The sequence below is a fragment of the Engraulis encrasicolus genome, chromosome 20 (assembly GCF_034702125.1).
Source record: "Engraulis encrasicolus isolate BLACKSEA-1 chromosome 20, IST_EnEncr_1.0, whole genome shotgun sequence".
Classification (NCBI taxonomy): domain Eukaryota; kingdom Metazoa; phylum Chordata; class Actinopteri; order Clupeiformes; family Engraulidae; genus Engraulis; species Engraulis encrasicolus.
In genome coordinates this window covers 17,290,300-17,309,918 of record NC_085876.1, presented here as the reverse complement: position 1 = coordinate 17,309,918, position 19,619 = coordinate 17,290,300, and the positions used below count along the sequence as shown (strand labels likewise).

The 19,619-nt window shown below is 42.1% G+C and overlaps 2 protein-coding genes across 2 annotated transcripts; one reads left to right on the top strand and one right to left on the bottom strand.

The window, feature by feature from the left end:
* Positions 1–1,251: 1,251 nt before the first annotated feature.
* On the bottom strand, positions 1,252–15,246 carry mlh3 (mutL homolog 3 (E. coli)). Its single transcript, XM_063185512.1, has 12 exons — positions 12,230–15,246; positions 11,842–11,937; positions 11,298–11,374; positions 9,381–9,473; positions 9,164–9,248; positions 8,886–8,963; positions 7,853–7,961; positions 5,779–5,941; positions 3,799–3,822; positions 3,448–3,526; positions 2,597–2,748; positions 1,252–1,521 (listed from the first exon to the last, which is right to left on the bottom strand). Exons 1-12 carry the CDS (start codon positions 14,835–14,837, stop codon positions 1,417–1,419), a joined length of 3,669 nt encoding a protein of 1,222 aa, XP_063041582.1. The 5' UTR covers positions 14,838–15,246; the 3' UTR covers positions 1,252–1,416.
* Positions 15,247–15,714: 468 nt separating this feature from the next.
* psmb10 (proteasome 20S subunit beta 10) lies at positions 15,715–19,469 on the top strand. Its single transcript, XM_063184806.1, has 8 exons — positions 15,715–15,961; positions 16,057–16,150; positions 16,256–16,353; positions 16,729–16,869; positions 17,645–17,760; positions 18,573–18,631; positions 18,936–19,087; positions 19,232–19,469. The coding sequence occupies exons 1-8, from the start codon at positions 15,897–15,899 to the stop codon at positions 19,341–19,343; spliced, it is 837 nt and encodes a 278-aa protein (XP_063040876.1). The 5' UTR covers positions 15,715–15,896; the 3' UTR covers positions 19,344–19,469.
* The last annotated feature ends 150 nt before the right edge of the window (positions 19,470–19,619 follow it).

Sequence of the window (19,619 nt, the reverse complement as noted above, 5' to 3'; positions counted from 1 at the left end):
AGGAGGGCACAGCCTGTCTAGCAGACATGTCCCCATCAACATACTACATCTGTGGTTCCCAACCTCTTTTGGTGCGGGACCCCATTTTCACGTCACAAGTTACTGGGGACCCCACGACCCTGAACACACAGTTGTGGCAATTGAACATATAGACATGTATTAATGCCCAAGACTGTATATCTACAATCTTCAAATATAAGATTATATCTATTATCTACAATTACCTATCAGAATATTACTATACTATTACATCGTTATGTTATATTAAAATTAACTTTAACTATTAGTTTTCTTTTTTCATACCAAGACACTTCAGGCGACCCCACTTGAATTTCAGGCGACCTCACATGGCATGGGGTCCCCGACCTAAGTGGGGGTCGGTACATACTCTATACCCATAGAAGATGCACATACAGTACATCAGAGTTGATTGCTCTATGCCGTATGTTGATGGGGAAATGACAAGGAGCAAGGAGTGGGGTGGAGATAATTCTCTTTTCTTCTCTGAGTGGGAGGAGGAGAGAGAGAGAGAGAGAGAGAGAGAGAGAGAGAGAGAGAGAGAGAGAGAGAGAGAGAGAGAGAGAGAGAGAGAGAGGGTAATCAGAAACAATGACCTCACCATTGTGGCATTTTCTTGTAAGACATTAGTGGTCTGGTTTCTATGGACTATCTATGTGGTCTGGTTTCTATGGCCTTCATTGCACGGCTTGGTTACAATAAACCTTTTAAAAAACTAAAACTAAAAAAAAAAACTTTTAAAAGGTTTATTGTAACCAAGCCATGCAATAAAGACTTTTTACTTTTGATAGATGAGAGTGCCTTGGTATTTTTTCTTTTTCAACTTCTTGATAATAATTAATCTTCATACACTAACTGACCAACACTTCACACTTGGCTGGATCACCCAGTGGCCTTGCTGAAACTAAGGCAGGTGGTTACCTTCGAATGGATATGGAATCCACAACCATTAACCCAGTGGTTACGTTTTGCACAATTCCATTCCAATTATATTTAGACAGATACCGAAGCTACATGAGATGTGTGCATGTAGTTGAGAGGGTTTGCATTTCTATACATTTGCATATTTTTGTGTATGTGAGCAGACATGTCATAGAATGCCACATAAATGCTCTATCACAACAGATTTGTCCTTAAAACTTGACATATAGTTTGACATGTAGATTTAAAAAAAGCCAGAGTTTGGACTGATTAACAGAATTATTACTTCCTTTTTTTAATATCAGACAGACATTACAGAAATATGTATTTTTATCTTTAAATAAATGTCACAATTTATTTTAACTGTTCTATTTACAAAAAAAATGACAAAACAACAGAAATATATAAAATTCATATAAATATATAATAAATATAATTTAGCTTTCATTTCAACCTATGTGTGCAATTGTAATTTGATCATGACTTTTCCTTATACTTGTACTTTTCTTCATTTATGCTTTTCCTGTCCAGCCAAGAACTGTACATTCTTGTTAATCTTCGTAGATTGGGTTTTGAAGTATCCTAAAAAGCAAAACACAGGAATGACAATTTAAGAATTTAATGCAGTCATGGGACGTCTATAATTAATATTATTTATAATTGTCTATAATTAATACTTTTAAGCAATAAATATGGGAAGGAGATTTTCACAATTAAAAAAGGTCTTAATTCAAGACAATAAAATAAAAATAATTACTGGTATTGTATGGTAAATGAAAAGAATGCTCATATTGTTTTAGCCCCATATTTTTGTCTATACCATGTGAATATAAATACATATAAATGAAGGTAAATATAAAAATCATCTACTGAAGAGACGTGTGAAACTATGACAAAAATAATAATAATAAAAAATATATATATATATTAAAAATTCAGTTTAATATTCTCTTTTGAAGCTTATTTACTCCAACCAATATGGCTACTGAATGGGCACGTGATCTACATTCTACAATGCCCATATAAACAACAAAAATACTAGATGACTTAAGATAGTCCATTTATGGAAAATAATAAAATTCAAAGCGTGATGAATGAATGAATATAAAAATGGATTTGTGAAATCTTTATACAATACATGTACAAAATGAGGTTACGGAGTTCATCGGCTACAGCTGATATATTGGAAATGATTACATGGGCAACACAAAAGAAAACACTTGTTCTAGAATCTCGTTGATAATTGGATGGAATGTGGTTTGTTATGTTTTTGGTGCACGGCCGGCGCTCCTAGCGCCTGGCTGACATTTCCTGTGTTGTCTCCTGAGACTGGGACTGGACTTCAGCACAATGCACTCAGGGAGCGCAGGCAACAAGCTGATCAAGGAGACACCAGAAATGTGACCGACAAATGCAAAAAAAAAAACAAGACGAAAAAATATACAGTGCAAATTGGCCACGTTTATTGGCCACATTGGACGTTTTTGATTCCAAATTGATAATTCAGAATTAAATAGTTCTGTCAAGTTTACATTGAACTTTCATTTAATTCAATACACAGTAGTCCTTACCTGCTGCACCCTCTCCAGCAAAACCCCAAACAAACCCCTTTTTCGTCTTTTTTAATGTTTTTATTTCTCTATACTGTAGTACTTGCCTGCTGGTCCTTCTCCAGGTGCTGGAGGTCGACGATGGGGGCGATGGAGGGCCGGCCGTGGGCACACTGGAAGGGCAGCTGGCAGTCGGCCAGGGACCGCACCAGGCTGTGGCACTCATCCCTGCTCAGGCTGTGGTTGAACTTAATGGCCCCTGACAATCACAAACAAATCACAGTTACAGTTACACATCATGGGCATGTGCATACACAAGCACACGCACGCATGCACACACACACACACAAACACACACACACACTAGGGATGCACAATGTGAAAAATGTTGGCCGAAACCGATATCCGATATTGATAATGCGGTTTTGGCTGATAACCAATACAGTATTAACCGATAGCAATGTTATATATATTTTTTAAAGATAACATTTATACCGACTGACAATGATGCAAACTGAATTTTGAATGTTCTAATTTATTTCCAAAACACGTTTTAACTCCCTGTGATAAAATTATATAAAAAAATAGAAACAAACTAGTAGACAAACAATGAAAGTCACTATCAACCAATAAGATAACCAATAATAAAAAAACGTAACATATTAAAAAGACATCGGCGTTAATATCGTCCCAGTTTACCCATCGGACCGATATCCGATGTGTTGAGAAATGTCAAATATCGGCCGATACCGATGTTAGGGCCGACACATCGTGCATCCCTAGCGCACACACACACACACACACACACACACACACACACACACACACACACACACACACACACACACACACACACACACACACACACACACACACACTTTTCACTACACATTACAAGACATATCATGGAGTCATCAGCAGTACAGGAACGCTTGACTGACGTCTTGTCATCACTCACCATGGCAAGCCTGAGAGGCTAACACGTTGTGCACTGTTAGTGGCAGAGTCGCCTGCAGTCGACTGGTGGAGCGTAGCATCTAGGCAAATAACAAAACAAAAAAAAGACGTCACAAACACACGTGACATCAAGTGACTTGCTGTAGTACTCCATGAAGTCATAATAAGTGTATGCACACACACACACACACACACACACACACACACACACACACACACACACACACACACACACACACACACACACACACACACACACACACACACACACACACACAAGTGCATACAGTATACACCACCGGCATAAAACATACAGAATATGGGCTAGGAGTAAGTCAATAGGCAGGCTCACCTGAATCTGTTCTCTGAGATATTCCTAGTTGGGTGGACAAGAAGAGGATGCAGGGGAAGGGAACAAAGGAACATTTTAGAACACATTCCAATTATTTTAGTAGTACATTACATCCTAAAAAGCTAAGTCAAGTGATAACCAAAGAAAACAAGTACAGAAAACACAAAGTGTTGCTCATGTATGTCATAGGGTAAGGCAATACTCTGTTCCTGTGTCCTGTATGCTATGGTTTTCTGAATATTTTGAGATGCAAGCACGTGCGCTTGAGCCTTTTATAGGGCCCTATGAAATCTGTTTTAATTTTTCTCAAATTCCATTTTATTTTTTCTCAAATTCCGTTTTTTCAAATAAATTTTGCCATATCGGATTTTTAAACATTTTTGATCTTATTTTCACCTTTCAGCAGTCTTTGGTTGAACTTACGTGGAGTGGATCAGACCACCAATACAGTTACAGATCCCTGTGTCCTCTTGATATGGCCTACCAATCAAGCTGAAATACAAATCACTCCTTGGTGGGTGATTTGGGTTTGCGTTAGTGCTATGTTAGGCCGGCCGCACACCGGCTCCGACAGCACTGCGCCGCACTTTTGCTTCCGACAGAATTCGGACCCCCAAACCCAATTTCACACGAACATTGCATCGATAGTCAATGGGCGGCGCCGACAAAATAGAACTTGTCTCTAATTGCTATCGGCGAATGTCCGCGAATGTCCGCGCACATCGGCGCCAGTGTGCGTGGTTCTATTGAAAACAATGGAATCGAATTTTAGCTGAGCAGTGCTCAGCACTTTGTCGGAGCCGGTGTGCAGAAGCCCTTAAGCACTCGTATTCAACAGAACAATTCTGTTGTGATACCTCTTTTTTTTAAGCATTTTGGGGTTTTTTTGGGGTCTTGTGATGACAGACAGTGATGGGAGACAGGAAATGAACAGGAGAGAGTGACAGGGCAGGGTTGAGGAATTGAAGCTTGGTTCCCATGGGCATGCAAGGCCATGTGTGGAGGGCTTAGGCCACGGGTGGGGACCCTATGTCTCAAGGGCCGTTTGCGGCCCTTGGGGCCGTTTTATCCTGCCCACAATGTAATTTCAATGTTATGCAGCTTCACATGACATATGACATATTTTTGTAATGGAATCTGCGTTTGCAATACAATTAAGTTGTATTCAGGGGACCTAGAGAAGGTGGAGTGTGCTGTAAAGGTGGCTGCCTTCAATATAGGCTTAAAGTGCAGGGGGAAATCCTGTTTGTGTTCATAGTACGGACCTCAGAGGACTTTTACGGCCCTTGGAGGACTTTGAAGTGGCCCTTGGAATGAAAAAGGTTCACCACCCTTGGCTGGGGCATTGTGCTACCAGAGACGGTCCATTATGAATTAAAAGAATCTTTGGTGCTACCTCTATGAGGGCTACCCAAATAGAGCTGAGTATGGTGCACAAAATTGTAAATGGGCATGTCCCTAAATACTTAAATATCTTTTTTAATAGAGTGAGGAATGTCCACAGTTACTCCACTAGGGGGAGTTCCACAGACTTTGTTCCCCCAAGAGTCAATATCAAAATAGGGAAGGACTCATTTTTATATGTTGCATCTAGTTTGTGGAATATGTTACCAGGTAATATTAAGATGATCAATAGCCTAGATGGTTTTAAATGGGCTTTGAAAAAATGGTTTAGAGATCAGTCAGTGTAGTATATTACTTTAAGTGGAAAGAATATGTGTTATGTGTATGCTATGTATTTAATGTGTTATAGTTTTAGTTTGGTCCCAGTGCTACTCTTGTCATTTTAACAACTGCTGCCATTAACACCACTAAACACCAAGGACCACAATGGAAATAAGCTTTCGAGCTTTATTGTGCTATCCTGACTCTCTGTTTTTTTTAATTTAAGTATGTGGTGCGGTTTATATGAAACTCAATCATGTATTTATTTTATTTATATGAACTGAAGATGTCAAATAAAATCATTCATTCACACACCTCTATGAGGGCGTGGATCCCAGAGGGCCGTCCTCGTTTGAGTCTGGTGCTCTCCTTCTCCAGGAAGCAGGTGGGCACTCTGTGTAGCAGCACGCGAGGCCTGCTGTCACCCGAGGGAAACTCCACCTCGAGCCCCAGGAGACACAGAAACGGCTGGCGGGACCTGCAACAGCAAACACAAGTCAATTATACTATTAAGCTATTAATTGATGTTGGATGTTGCGCTGCGCAACATTGATCCTGGTGCCTGGAGCTGCATGACTCAACATTCAGGCTTATGAGATTTGGGATGTTTTTATTAAAAATGTTGGCATGTCAGAGCAAAGTTAACACATTGTAATGCAAGATGAGTGTCTTAGCGTTTAAATGCAACTGATCTCAAGTTTTTATGTGCTTCACAGGCTGAGGTATTTAGGTTTTTGTAGGCTGACAGTACCTTTTCCCAAAAAGGGCATTTAGCACCTATTTCTGCAGGTGCTTCAGGCGTCAATGGGTTAATACTAGACTACAGTAGGATAGTATCATTCTGACACGTCATTTTTCGACTCATTGACCAGATGGCAATATTGGATGCCAAGAGCATGCATTTGGTATCTGAAACTGCTGCTGCACTCAAAATTACATCCTTGTGGCAACATGACCACTGACATTTGCTACGTTTACATGAGACATTTAATTCCGAATGAACTCACTTTAATTCAATTCCAATTTGAAAACGTCATGCAAACACTTCTTAATTCGGAATGAACTGAAAGATCAAAGGAAACTCGACGAAACTATTTAATTCTGAATTTTTAATTCGGAATGAAAAACGTCATGTAAACGTAGCCAGTGAGGTTTCAGCACAGAGTCTAGGTCTGGGCAGCCACGTCGACATGACCTACGATGGGTATGACCTCGCCATTTAACATTGCTGCCTGGTCAAATCGCGTCAAAAAATCACGCCAGGGCTGCGCTGAAGTAGAAGGGCACAGGGGGTCAGGGGCGGGGAAATTTTACCCTTAGAGTTTAAACACTGTTTGTTTTTTTGTCTCGTCTTGTTTTGTAAATGTAAAGTAAATCATTTAAAGCAATTCAGTGGCATATAGGACAACATGGGCATTGTACTCTAAAACAGCAGGCACGCAATCCAGCCTGCAAACACTTAATGTAAACACAAACACATTTTTTTAAACATTTCAAAAGGTTAGCCAAAGACCCAGGAGCCATTTGTTTCTATTCTGTTGTAATTTGTAAAAGGCCCACAAGGTGTCACTGTACCCAACAGTTTAAAGTCAATACACTCCTGCAGGTGCTTTATCACACATTAGGGCCAAAACATACCAAGGCAGAACGGAACGGTCGCAGGACGAACGCGGTCTTTCTGCTTAGTTGCGCGGCCAGTCCTGTTCAAAACCCTTCCCACAGCCAAAGCTAGCATGCTACTTTTCCATTCATTTGAATGAGACAAAATACGCTCGAGTTCTATTTTCCAAATGCAGCGCGGCGCGGAGCCGGCTCCCGCGCCGCTGGCGCTCGACTACCGCCGGTTGGTGTGTAAGGACAGATATGTTTCAATGTATTTTCACCGACGCCGGTAAAAAACGCGGCCGTTCCGCGACGCTTTACCGCCCTGGTGTGTAAGACCCCTTAGGGCCAAAACATACCAAGGCGGAACGGAACGGTCGCAGGGCGGACGCGGTCTTTCTGCTTAGTTTTGGCCGGCGTGCTTTTCTCTGCCTTGCACACTGACAGCGTCGGCGTGCGCGGCCAGTCCCATTCAAAACCCTCCCCACAGCCAAAGCTAGCATGCTACTTTGCCATTCATTTGAATGAGACACCGCCGGTCGCCGGCGTGAAAAATACGCTCGAGTTCTATTTTCCAAATCCAGCGCGGCGCGGAGCCGGCTCCCGCGCCGCTGACGCCCGACTACCGCCGGTTGGTGTGTAAGGACAGATAGGTTTCAATGTATTTTCACTGACGCCGGTAAAAAACGCGGCCGTTCCGCGCCGCTTTACCGCCTTGGTGTGTCAGACCCCTTACGATACCCTTCATAGACACAGAAGCATATGATGCATCATTGGTGGCCCTGACCTGAGGAGTATGAGGTCTTCCTGTGTGATGGCCACCTCCAGGGGCGGTGACACGGCTGAGGACACCAGCTTCCTCTGCTCCGGCTGCTCTGGGTCCTCCTCATACGACTCTGGAAACAAGTACACATCGATGATTACGTCTCATTATGGCAACTTTACCGGTGCAAAGAACACACAACAACCCGATTAATTGAGTTAAAGGGGTATGCCACTATTTTGGGGCTTAATACAGTTAAAATCGTTGGCTGGGGTTTATAAAGGTGGTAAAGTGTCTTGTTTTTCATGTTAAGCGTTGTCTTGCTTTAAGACAAGTTAAAAGAGGGAGTATGTAGCTAAGCTAGTGAAAGTCAATGCATCACTGTAGCATGTAGCATGCTACACAGATGCATTGACTTTCACTAGCTTAGCGACATGCTCCCTCTTTTAACTTGTCTTAAAGCAAGACAACGGCTTACATGAAAAATAAGACACTTTACCACCATTATAAACCCCAGCCAACGATTTTTTCTGTATTAAGCCCCAAAATAGTAGCATACTCCTTTAAAGCTGAAAGTTGGCATGTTTATTTTAACATAATTAAATGTTCAATGTGCAAATGTACAAAGGAAACGGAAATGCATACGTATGTTTATAAAAAGAGCAACACAACATAATAGCACAGTATACAACTCATGTGGGCTAAAAAGTGTATATAATCTCTTATGTTCAACTAGTGTCAGTTAAAGGTTCTGTCTGAAACTATGGCTATGGATGAATAGGTCCATGAAAACCAGGACAAACAGACTAAAAAACTGTTTCTACCCAGCTGCCATTACATCACTTAATTATGCTTACAAAGTATAGTTTTATACATACTTTTCCTTTTTATTTCCTTTTTTCTAATTATTGCTTCCACAAGGAATGCTCAATTTCGCTGTGCTCGTAACAATGACAAATAAAAAGATATTGTATTGTATTGTATTGTATTGAAAACTTTGTACATCATTTGTACAACCAACCACTTTGCCATGGCAAAAGCCGCCATGGCTACCAACCTGCTACAAGGCCCTCCAGACGAACTCTCTCATGGGCAGCATGCTGATCTACCAACACCAGGAGATTTGCTTGACAACCTGAAGAACACACACACACACACACACACACACACACACACACACACACACACACACACACACACACACACACACACACACACACACACACACACACACACACACACACACACACAATGTATGGTGGGGAGGCCTCATAACAAAAGCATAACAAGAGTCTCATAACAGAAATACAGAAAAAATGCTTATACTGTACTTACGTTCTGTTTTACTGTAAAAACACATTCCTTGGTCTCCTGGGTTAATGAGGCAAGCCAGAAACTTCTTATCTACTTGGTCAATGACCTGGAAAAGATTTTAACAATTTAATGGATGAACGAATGAACGAATTAATAAATGACAAAAATGAATGAATGAATGAATGAATGAATGAATGAATGAATGAATGAATGAATGTCAGTGCATCCTTGAACTGACCTTCATGGAGTGGATCATGTCCTTGGTGAAGCGGTAGGGCAGCATCAGACTGTTCACTCGACCTACGTCTCCACTGGTCACATTCATTGAAACCTACAGCACATGGAGCACACAAGCGATTTGACCTTGTCCATGAAATCATAACTGGGGGTTCACCATGACACCCAAATGACTGCATTTGGAAAGGCAATCCTGACACTGAATTGAGTGCATTGAATTCATTATTGTGTTGCTGAGAGTACATAGAGTACACCAACCAAAGGAGAATGTCAAATGTCCAGGAGGTAATTCTGATAGTTGTTAAAGTCAGGATAATTCCATGGACAACATTTTGCTACCATGTGGCATGTATTAGTAAACTTGAAGGTGCTTTGAAAAAGATTGCCGCACAGCAGCCTGACAACTACTGTGTTGCTGGCAGGGCTTTGAACCGGTTCAAGGAACGAAAACGAAAACCGGGAACTTTTTGTATTTTACAGGGAACAGAAACGAAACCGGAAACTTTATTATTTGTTATGTTCTGGAACGGGAACACTTATTTAAAAATTATGGTAACCGGTTAATACCGGTTAATACCGTTCCTCAAACTAAAAAAAAAGTAATTATTTTCCTGCGCACGTTACCATGACGGCTGAGGTTCATGTCCTGTGTGACATCAGACATTCTCTGACTGAATGGAGAGAGAGCTGTGGATTACAAAGTCTCCACTCCACATCTTAAATAAGAGAAACCACTGTCATACAAAAGGGCAAAGTTTCCATTGCATCATTGTTAGACATTGCAGAGAAGCGTGTTTTAAGCGCACTGAGATTGTTCTTCGTTCTTCAAATATGCACAAAATCACAATGTGCATCTTAGCGCTCCCCATGACCCAAGTCAGCGTGGAGCGCGCATTTTCATCATTGAGGTTTATTCTCCACTTCTCCGCTTAGGTCGTCCCTGAATGACAAAATTCTGAAGGATATTATTTTCATCCACTTGAATAAACAGTTTGGAATGTAGGCTGACTCATTTGCACTTCCGTCTTTCTTGGTTAATTAACGTCAGTTAGGCCTATGGGGAGTAATCAGCTGACAGGAACGAAATTAACCGTTCCGGGAACAATATTTTTTTGTTCTAACCGGTTCGGGAACATCAATTTATTGGTGGAACACATAACCGGAAACGAAATAATTCCGGTTCTGTTCGGAACGAACCGTTTGGAAAAAAATAACGGTTCAAAGCCCTGGTTGCTGGTAACTGAAGCATCAGTCCTACATGCAAATTGGCAAAACCGCAACCTAATGAATACAAATGTACACTGACCTGCCACATTAACAGGCACACTTTTCCAACTGCTCATTGATGCAAATTTCTTACCGGTCAATCACACAGTGCCAACTCAATGCATTTAGGCATGTAGACATGGTTAAAACCATTTGATGCTGTTCAAGCTGACCATCAGAATGGGGAATAAAGGTGATTTAAGTGACATTGAACATGGCATGGTTACTGTTGCCAGATGGGCTTGGTTTGAGTATTTCAGAAACGGCTGATCTACTGGGATATTCATGCACAACCATCTCGAGGGTTTACAGAGAATCGTACAAAAAAGAAAAAAATATCCAGTGAGCAGCAGTTCTGTGGGCCAAAATGCCTTGTTGATGCCAGAAGTCAAAGGAGAATGGTTCAGGCTGGTGGTGTAGTGGTGTAGGGGATACTTTTTTTGGCTGTGGGACCCATAGTATCATCTGGACTTTGTTGGAATTCAACAGCCTATCTGAGTATTGTTGCAGGAGATAAGGCATTTCTTAATCCAAAAGGGGGTCCAACCAAGCACTAGGAAGGTGTCTAATAGCCCTGCTTATGCACATATCAGTTTAGTAAAATGCGAAACATTGACAAAAACATTCAATTTGTTAAAAAAAAAGACCTTACATCGTCAGGGTGAATGAAAACTGGGTTTTTCCAGGCGGCGAACGGTTCAGCAAGATTACGGGTGCTCTCACCATCAGCTTTCACCACGAATGGACACGTATGGACACAAAGGAGAAAAAAATACAATAAAAACATGTCATGCATGAAACAGAACAGGAGAACCAGAATCAATGCAAGTCATGTTTCAATGTGAAGTAGTAAGTACAAATGAATCACATGTAGCCCCTTAGTGACACGCTGTAATAGTCATTGAAAAGTTAACTACCATAGTACTACACTACTATGACATAACACAAGACCTTTAGTAATGTAGCTGTTCTTGGTCATTGCCATTATGGTAACAGCAAATGTATAACGCCGTGTCTTAACAGGTTAAACCACTGCTATTGAAATTGAATTGTATACTATAAATTGTAATAACTGTATATGTAATTGTAACTGTGATAAAATAAGCACAACTGTACAACTGCAATGAACTAAGCATTATGTGTGAACCATTTTCATCCTGTGAAAATAAAAAGACAATAAAAACATCCAACAGTACCTTTCTCGGCTGTTCCTGTGCCCAGGGCCCTGGAGGTCCGGGGCTGGTAGAGGAAAGGCAACACTGCTTTGGCCTGCACAGGATGAGCCCTTACTCCTACAGAGGAAGAAGCGGTAGTAGAGCCAAAGATCTTTGAGTGGAGCTAGATGGATTAGAAACTGTGAAAACACATTGACAATTGACACAAAGTACAGGATCTTTGGTGTTTGCCAATTCAGTCGCCAAAGGCTCATTTGACTCTATACCTGTAAATGTGACGTTATAACTAGACTTTTAGTCAGAGTTGACAAATTAGAAGTCATGCTCCCATTATCTTTCTAGGAAAACATCACCTACACATGCATGCATACATAGCCAATTTCACCAAAAAGGCAATCAATGCCCTCACCTTCCACACAGAGGTCCTCTGTAGGAGCATCGTATCTGCTCAGTCCTGTCTTCTTGTTGATGTAGACTACTTTTCCAGCCACGTGATCATAGTGAGACCGCCAGCTATCCCCCATGAGGGTCTCGAAGTCGTCTTCCTTCTCCTGCACTTGATTGGTGTCTCTCTGTGTTTCAGTTCTATCAAGTCTTTTGGAGCTGATAGCAGGTGGATGACAAATCTCCTCGGGTTCCTTAAAAATGTCCTCGGAGGAACTTGTCCAAGGAGTGTGAATACTTGTGTCATCGCAGACGTCATGCGTAACATCTGGGTCCTTAATGGCAGTGTGTTGTTCTTTGATGGAGAGGCTATGAGAAGTATTGATGTCCTCTGAGGTAGTGCATGGTTCTTCGTTGTAAAGGTCCTCTGAAGTTCTGGGACGCTCTTCGATGGAGTGGGCATTCGAGGAAGCAGGTTGTTCTTTGATGGAGAGGTCATGGCTCAAATTTAAGTTCTTTGAGGTGGTGGGTTGTCCTCTCTCTGAGTTTGTATGGGCAATATTTAGGTCTTTGGAGGTAGTGTGTAGCCCTTTCATACACAGGTTATGGTTGATGTCTAGGTCACCAGAAGTAGTGACCCTTTGTTTAATGGAAAAGTCATAGGTCATGCCCTTGGAGGCAGTAGTTTGTGCTTTTGCTGAGGGATTATGGGTAACTGAAGAACTAGAACAAAGGTGTCCGAACAATGAATGCACATCCGATGGTTCTGTAAATTTATGACTGGCTTGTCTCAGAGAAGAAGAGGAATCTTTATTGCGATTTGAGGAATTGCAAGAGTGACGTAAGGCATCGATTCCTTGTTCTCCGTAGCTCATAGCAGAAGAGGATTCTTTATTACGATTTGAAGAATTGCAAGACTGACGTAAGGTATCGATACCTTGCTCTCCGTAGCTCATAGCTGTTGTTGAAGAAAGTGACAGTCTTATTTTTTTCCTGTCATTCGATTTTTTCTCATGAAGCAAGTGCTTGGTAGAATCACACTGCTTCATCTTCGCTTGCTTCAGAGAGGAGAGCTTGGTGGCTACGGATATCTTTTTTATCTTGTTAGATTTGCGCTCAGAGGGTGTTTGTGTTTCTCCTGCAGTATTCTGCTGAAGAGAGGGAAAACAGATGCTTGGTTCTGGCTTTTCCCTGCGAAATAATGAAATCTTCATTAATGTACTTGGCTTGATTGGTGAGGCTTTTTCACAGACAGGCGTGACGACGCTTTGCTCATCTGAATGCAGGGTCGTTACCGTGTCAGAGGACACCATCTCCACATCAGCCTCGTGCTCAACAGCCGCAGCATCCTGTTCACTCTCCGTGACATCCGCGCCACACATCTTGGAGTCTCCACATGCCTCCGTTACGTTCGCAGGAACCTTTCTGTGAACAGGTTTCGAAGCCATGGCCTTCTCTCCGACAAAATCGAGAGGGGACTTGCTGTTTTCACACACGTCTGAGAAAGCTGCGTGTTGTTGACGGGGGAAAGGAGGACTCTGGCTGCCTTCTAGTGAAGCCCTCAGCAGACCCTCCCTGGCCAGAAACGTCCTGACGCCCTCGTCCAGGCACATCGACAGGCTGTCCCAGTCCTTGAACTCCACCAGTGTTTTGGCTGGCTCCAAGCAGATGTCGTACTCCGAATAGCCGCAGCTTATGTTGATGACATACATCCCATAAAGCTGTCCACCGCCAACACTGTCTTTAGGGCTGAAGCTGGTGGCGGCCTGTGAGACGCTGGGGCTGCAGTGGAGCTTATTTGAAATGGCCGACTTTGAGAGAATGTATTTCAGTTGCTTGTGCAGTCGAGTTCTTAGGAGAAGCCTTCTGTTCAGGAACAGATACTGTAGGCTGTTGTTGTAATGACCCTCGCAGCCAATGTGCCCCGTGATTTCAAACCGTCCACAAGAATGTGTGACTTCTTTGAGCTTTTTGGCCTTCTCTAGGCCGTGAATCTGAGCGAAGCGGTAATATGTGCTTTTCACTTTGGACAGCTGCACCTGCATGGTTCCTGTGCATTCGTTCATGACAGTGAAGGACACAGATGGGTGCATGAGGGAAATCGCTTCCACCCTTTGTCGGATTCTCTCCATCTCCAGGACGGGGTCTAGGCGTTTCTTTCTCACAGGCATGTTGCGGAACAGATTACTAACGGTGACTGTTGTGCCCACTGATGGCCTCTCTGTCTCTGCTTCAAACACACCTTTGCTTTGCCCATTGTCAAAGACCTTCCTGTAGGTCTTTCTGGAACATTTGGTCCTGGATGTGATTTCTACTGCATCAGAGAGAGAGGCGATGCTGGCCACAGCCTCTCCCCTGAACCCATAATATGTGAGGTTCTCCAAATCCTTTAGCGAGCTGCATTTACTAGTGCTGTATCGGTTTCCTATTCTGTCAAAGTCTTGCCTGTCTATTCCTACACCGTTGTCCAGAACTAGCAACTTGCAAGCCTCTACGTCCACCTTCACTGCTATACAAGTGGCCTCGGCGTCAATGCTGTTGAGAACAAGCTCCTCAACGCATTGCTGAAGAGAACAAATGGCAATGCCTGAACGAAGGTGCACTTTTACTTCGTCTGACAGAAAGAGTATCATTCTCACGGGATAAATGCTAAACTGACATGTGCACTACAGTCTACAAAGCGTTTTTGTAGGACAAAGTCTGAAGCTGTTGGCAGTTGAAACTACACAGTTTAGTGTATAAATCTTTGCCAATTCAAAAATTCGTTAAGTTTACCCTGACCTAGGGTACAATTAGATCATGTAATGTATTCGCTTACAGCATTGTGAGCTTGAGCTTGTAGTTGGTACTGTCAAGGCTTACAATTGGTTTTGATTGAAGTCCACTGTCTTTGAGCAGAGGGAAATAAAATGTCTTCTAAAGCCGTATGTGTGGACGTCGCTGTGTTTTTACAAAAGCGAATTAAAATTCCAGGTAAAAAGACGTTAGTCTGATAATCCATAATTTCGCAGCCTAGGTACACATCTCCTAGCGACAACAACAAAAAAAATCAACTGTTCTCTCGCAGTTCAAAACATCCGTTTTGTACGCAGCTTAAGGTGTCCCTCAAAACCATGGGCACAGCTAAAAGGTTCCTTTTGACGCACACATGCAGAAAGCTGTCCAAACTTTTTTTTTTTTTTAATACTGGCATAGAGATTCAGCTTCCGAAACGTAGGTCTACCTAAAACACTATAGGCCTATATAACAACATAAACAACACACCAAGACTAATTCTAACTATTAAAATGGAAAACATTTTAAAATCATGTTCTTGCTGTTTAAATTCTGTTCTATGAGGTTAAATAAGCAAGTGAATACAATTTTGAAGGCAGCTGTTGGGTAAAAATATATACTTTTATAAAATGTAAGTAGTTCCAGAGGGAATAAAGTGGAAGATGTAGAACCTGCTTACTAACACCTCTGTGATGGCTACTTCCTGGATTAATTTGATTCGCTCTGCGGTATGAAATCCGAAAGTGAAAGAAATTACAACCGCGTCTCAAACATTCAATGGTAAACGCTGACACACGCTGGGCATAAACACCTATCTATCACGACACAGCGAAGCTAGTTAGACATTTATATATTTCTGAATAGTTTTTTTTAAAGATTGAGTGGACGCAAATCCATTCAAAAAATATAATTGAACGATGCTGAACACGGCGAAGCCTTGCAATCCACCCAAGAGTGGCTTTTCCTTTGAGAATACTCGCAGGTGAGTCACCATTTTTCAGTTGAAACGGGTAGTTGTCACGTTATTTTGTGTGTGAAATTATGTCCAAACTAACTGAAATTATTAATTGTACACAGAAATGCTGTGTTGGAGGGTAATTTGGCTGAAAAGGGCTTCGGCGCGCCAAAGGCCAGAAAAACAGGAACCACCATCGCAGGAATTGTTTATAAAGTAATTTGTATTTACTTATTGACACAGAATTGACTAATCTCATTACAAATATTGTGTTTAAAAGGTGCTTAGGGGCTTATATTTGTGTCACTCTGTTGTCCCCAGGATGGGGTCATTCTTGGAGCTGATACGAGGGCGACAGACGACATGGTGGTTGCAGATAAGAACTGCATGAAGATTCACTACATTGCAGACAAGATATAGTGAGTGATTGAATCTGTTGTATGTTTCGTCAAAATATAAATTGATAATTGAATTGAAATTGTTAGTATACAATATTACTGGACGCCTGACTACAAATGCAAGGGAATAGAAATGTCAGCAGAGGTTTATGAAATTGCACACACACACACACACACACACACACACACACACACACACACACACACACACACACACACACACACACACACACACACACACACACACACACACACACACAGTGCATACTACAGAACACACTACTGGTGGTGCACACTACCAAACCATTAGTTTATGAGTTGGTTCTTGCTGCTACGTAGAAACAAGAACGATAGAAAAAAAGAAAAATACCCTCTGTTTTACCTGTGTGCGCGCAGCTGCTGTGGAGCCGGGGTGGCAGCCGACGCAGAGGTCACCACACAGATGATGTCATCAAATGTGGAGCTCCACACGCTCAGCACCGGACGGCCTCCCATGGTGGCCATGGTGACGCGACAGCTCAAGCAGATGCTCTTCAGGTATTGAGAGAGAGAGAGAGAGAGAGAGAGAGAGAGAGAGAGAGAGAGAGAGAGAGAGAGAGAGAGAGAGAGAGGACAGACAGACAGAGAGCGAGAGAGAGAGAGAGAGAGAGAGAGAGAGAGAGAGAGAGAGAGAGAGAGAGAGAGAGAGAGAGAGAGATACTACATTCACCTCTAGTGGAGTTGCCCCAGCCAGACTCGAAACCAGGTCTTTGGGGTAGCAAACCAGGGCTGTATAATGACAGAAGCAGTGCACAGCCATGACAACGCTGACAATAAGCAATGGTGTTGTGAAAATGTAAGTAGCCTGATCATTAGGCCTAATGTATTTAAGGCCAACACAAGACAGCTCTGAAGCACATACTTTTCCCATTCCAAAATACAACATGGTAGCTCCTTAAGACACACCGTTCCAATAGCACAACTGAAAAAACCTTACTACCATAGTACTATACCATTACGACTGTGCAGGGCCTTTAGTAAATGACTTGGTCATTGCCATTCTGGTAACAGCTAATATATAACATGGTGCCATGTCTTACTGGCTTAAGTCAAGTAATATTGTGCCGAGGCTATATGTTGTATGGCTAGTGTCATAGTGACATCTATATGACTTCGTAGGTATGTCCCTTCAGTTATCAGAATGATGTTGTAATGATTTTGAGCCTTTTTTTCTACTGTCTCTAATATATTCAATTCAACTAATTTTGCAGGGTACAAGTCAAGGTGAAAAATTGCTGAATTTTCAAGTTACGTTATTGCTTCTCTGTTTCAGATATCAAGGTCACATTGGATCGTCGCTGATCGTTGGAGGTGTGGATGTGACTGGAGCTCACCTGTACGCCGTCTACCCCCATGGCTCCTATGACAAGCTCCCCTTCCTCACCATGGGTACATTTCTATGGCAACACTGTTTACTTAGCTCATTTTTAAAAACATTGTCAAAGCATCGTCATGGAATCTCTCATGGAAGGTTGAACATTAGGAGTTGCAAATGATTTTCTCCTCTCCGATGTGCATGCTATATCATGTAACTTCCATGGGACATAGTGTTGCCAGATGTACGATAATTATCGTATTTGTACCATAGTTTTGTCCAATTTGTCCTCTGTACGATCAAAAAAACATGATGTGCCATAATTTCAGAGTTATTATTCAGTTCATTTAGATGCCTTGAAACAACAATTTGGGTCTTATACGATAATTTCCTCACAAAAAGCCCCCCAAAACGATAATTTTGAGGTTTTGGTACGATATTTCAGCATTTTCCATCTGGCAACACTGATGGGACATCTGAGGTGTGGGAGGACTAATAGAGATTGCCCACACCTGGCAAGACCTTGCATGGTGCAGTCAAGGGGACGTGGTACCAAATCAGTGGCTCCTGCGTGTCGTTATTTTACGGCAACTTACATTATTTTACATTGAATGAAATGGCTTTAGGCAGCACAGCAAGACATGTGTACATTATTGTAGATTAGATGTCTGGGATGGCATCATTCATTTCTGCTACTGAAAACTCTGAAACATTCAGCTAAACTGTAGAGTTATCGTACCCAATCATGTGAACAAAGCTAAAAGGACACCTTCACATTCAACTGAGTACTGTGATATTATATTGTGGACAGTGTACATTGTTGTGTATGTGAATAGGGAAGGAAGGATCTTTTTAATGTAAATTATTTGTGTCATGCTTGTTTTAGGGTCTGGTGCTGCAGCAGCTGTTTCTGTGTTTGAGGATCGCTTCAAGCCAAATATGGAGGTTAGTGGCACCATTCTTCAAGTCGTAGCCTCTTACCGCCTATTCACTATTTGCTGAAAATTCTCAACTACTTCATAACAGCATTCTCAAAATTCTCAACTACTTCATAAACACCCCCCCCCCCCTCCATTCAAGTCAAGTCGGCTTTATTGCACTGGTCATACAAAGAATTGAAATTATGTTTCTTACTTTACCATGCAGACATAGACATAGAATTTAGGTGTGACAATTACACATAGACAGTACACATGCATTACACCTAGTGTACCTATACAATGAGTTTATGCATCTCTGCTCAATACAGCTGGAGGAGGCGAAGACGCTGGTGAGAGATGCCATAGCGGCAGGCATCTTCTGTGACCTTGGCTCTGGCAGCAACGTGGACCTCTGCGTCATCACACAGGGAGGAGTGGATTACCTGCGAGGATTCGACCAGCCGGCCACCAAGGGGGAGAGGTGGGCTAGTTAGAATCAGGGCCAGAGACAATGCAATAGTAACACTCTTATTGTGACTGTTATTATTGTGGGGTTAACATCTGAACCTGTCTGTGCTGGATTTTTGGTTTAATGTTGAATCTAACTGAAGTTTTGTGTCTACAGGGAAGGCAACTACAGATACAAGCCTGGGACCACTGCTGTACTGACTAAATCAGTGACGCCTCTGCAGCTTGATGTCGTTGAGGAGACTGTCCAGCTTATGGACACACAGTGAATTATGCAACACGCCTCCCTCTGGTCCCTGAAACACCCATTGCAGCGCACACTGTGTTACTGACAGATAGGCTATTTCTCACAATTTCTCACAATTTTGAAATAAAGTAATTCCTTCATACTTTCACTTTTACTCTTTACTCTTACTTTTTGTTGTGGTTTTATCCAGCAGGGGTGGTGGGGGTAGGCTAAAGGGCATAGTTGCCCTAGGCCCAGGGAGACAGAGGGCCCAAAAATTGAGTTTTCATTACATCGTATGTATGCGTTGGATTGGGGG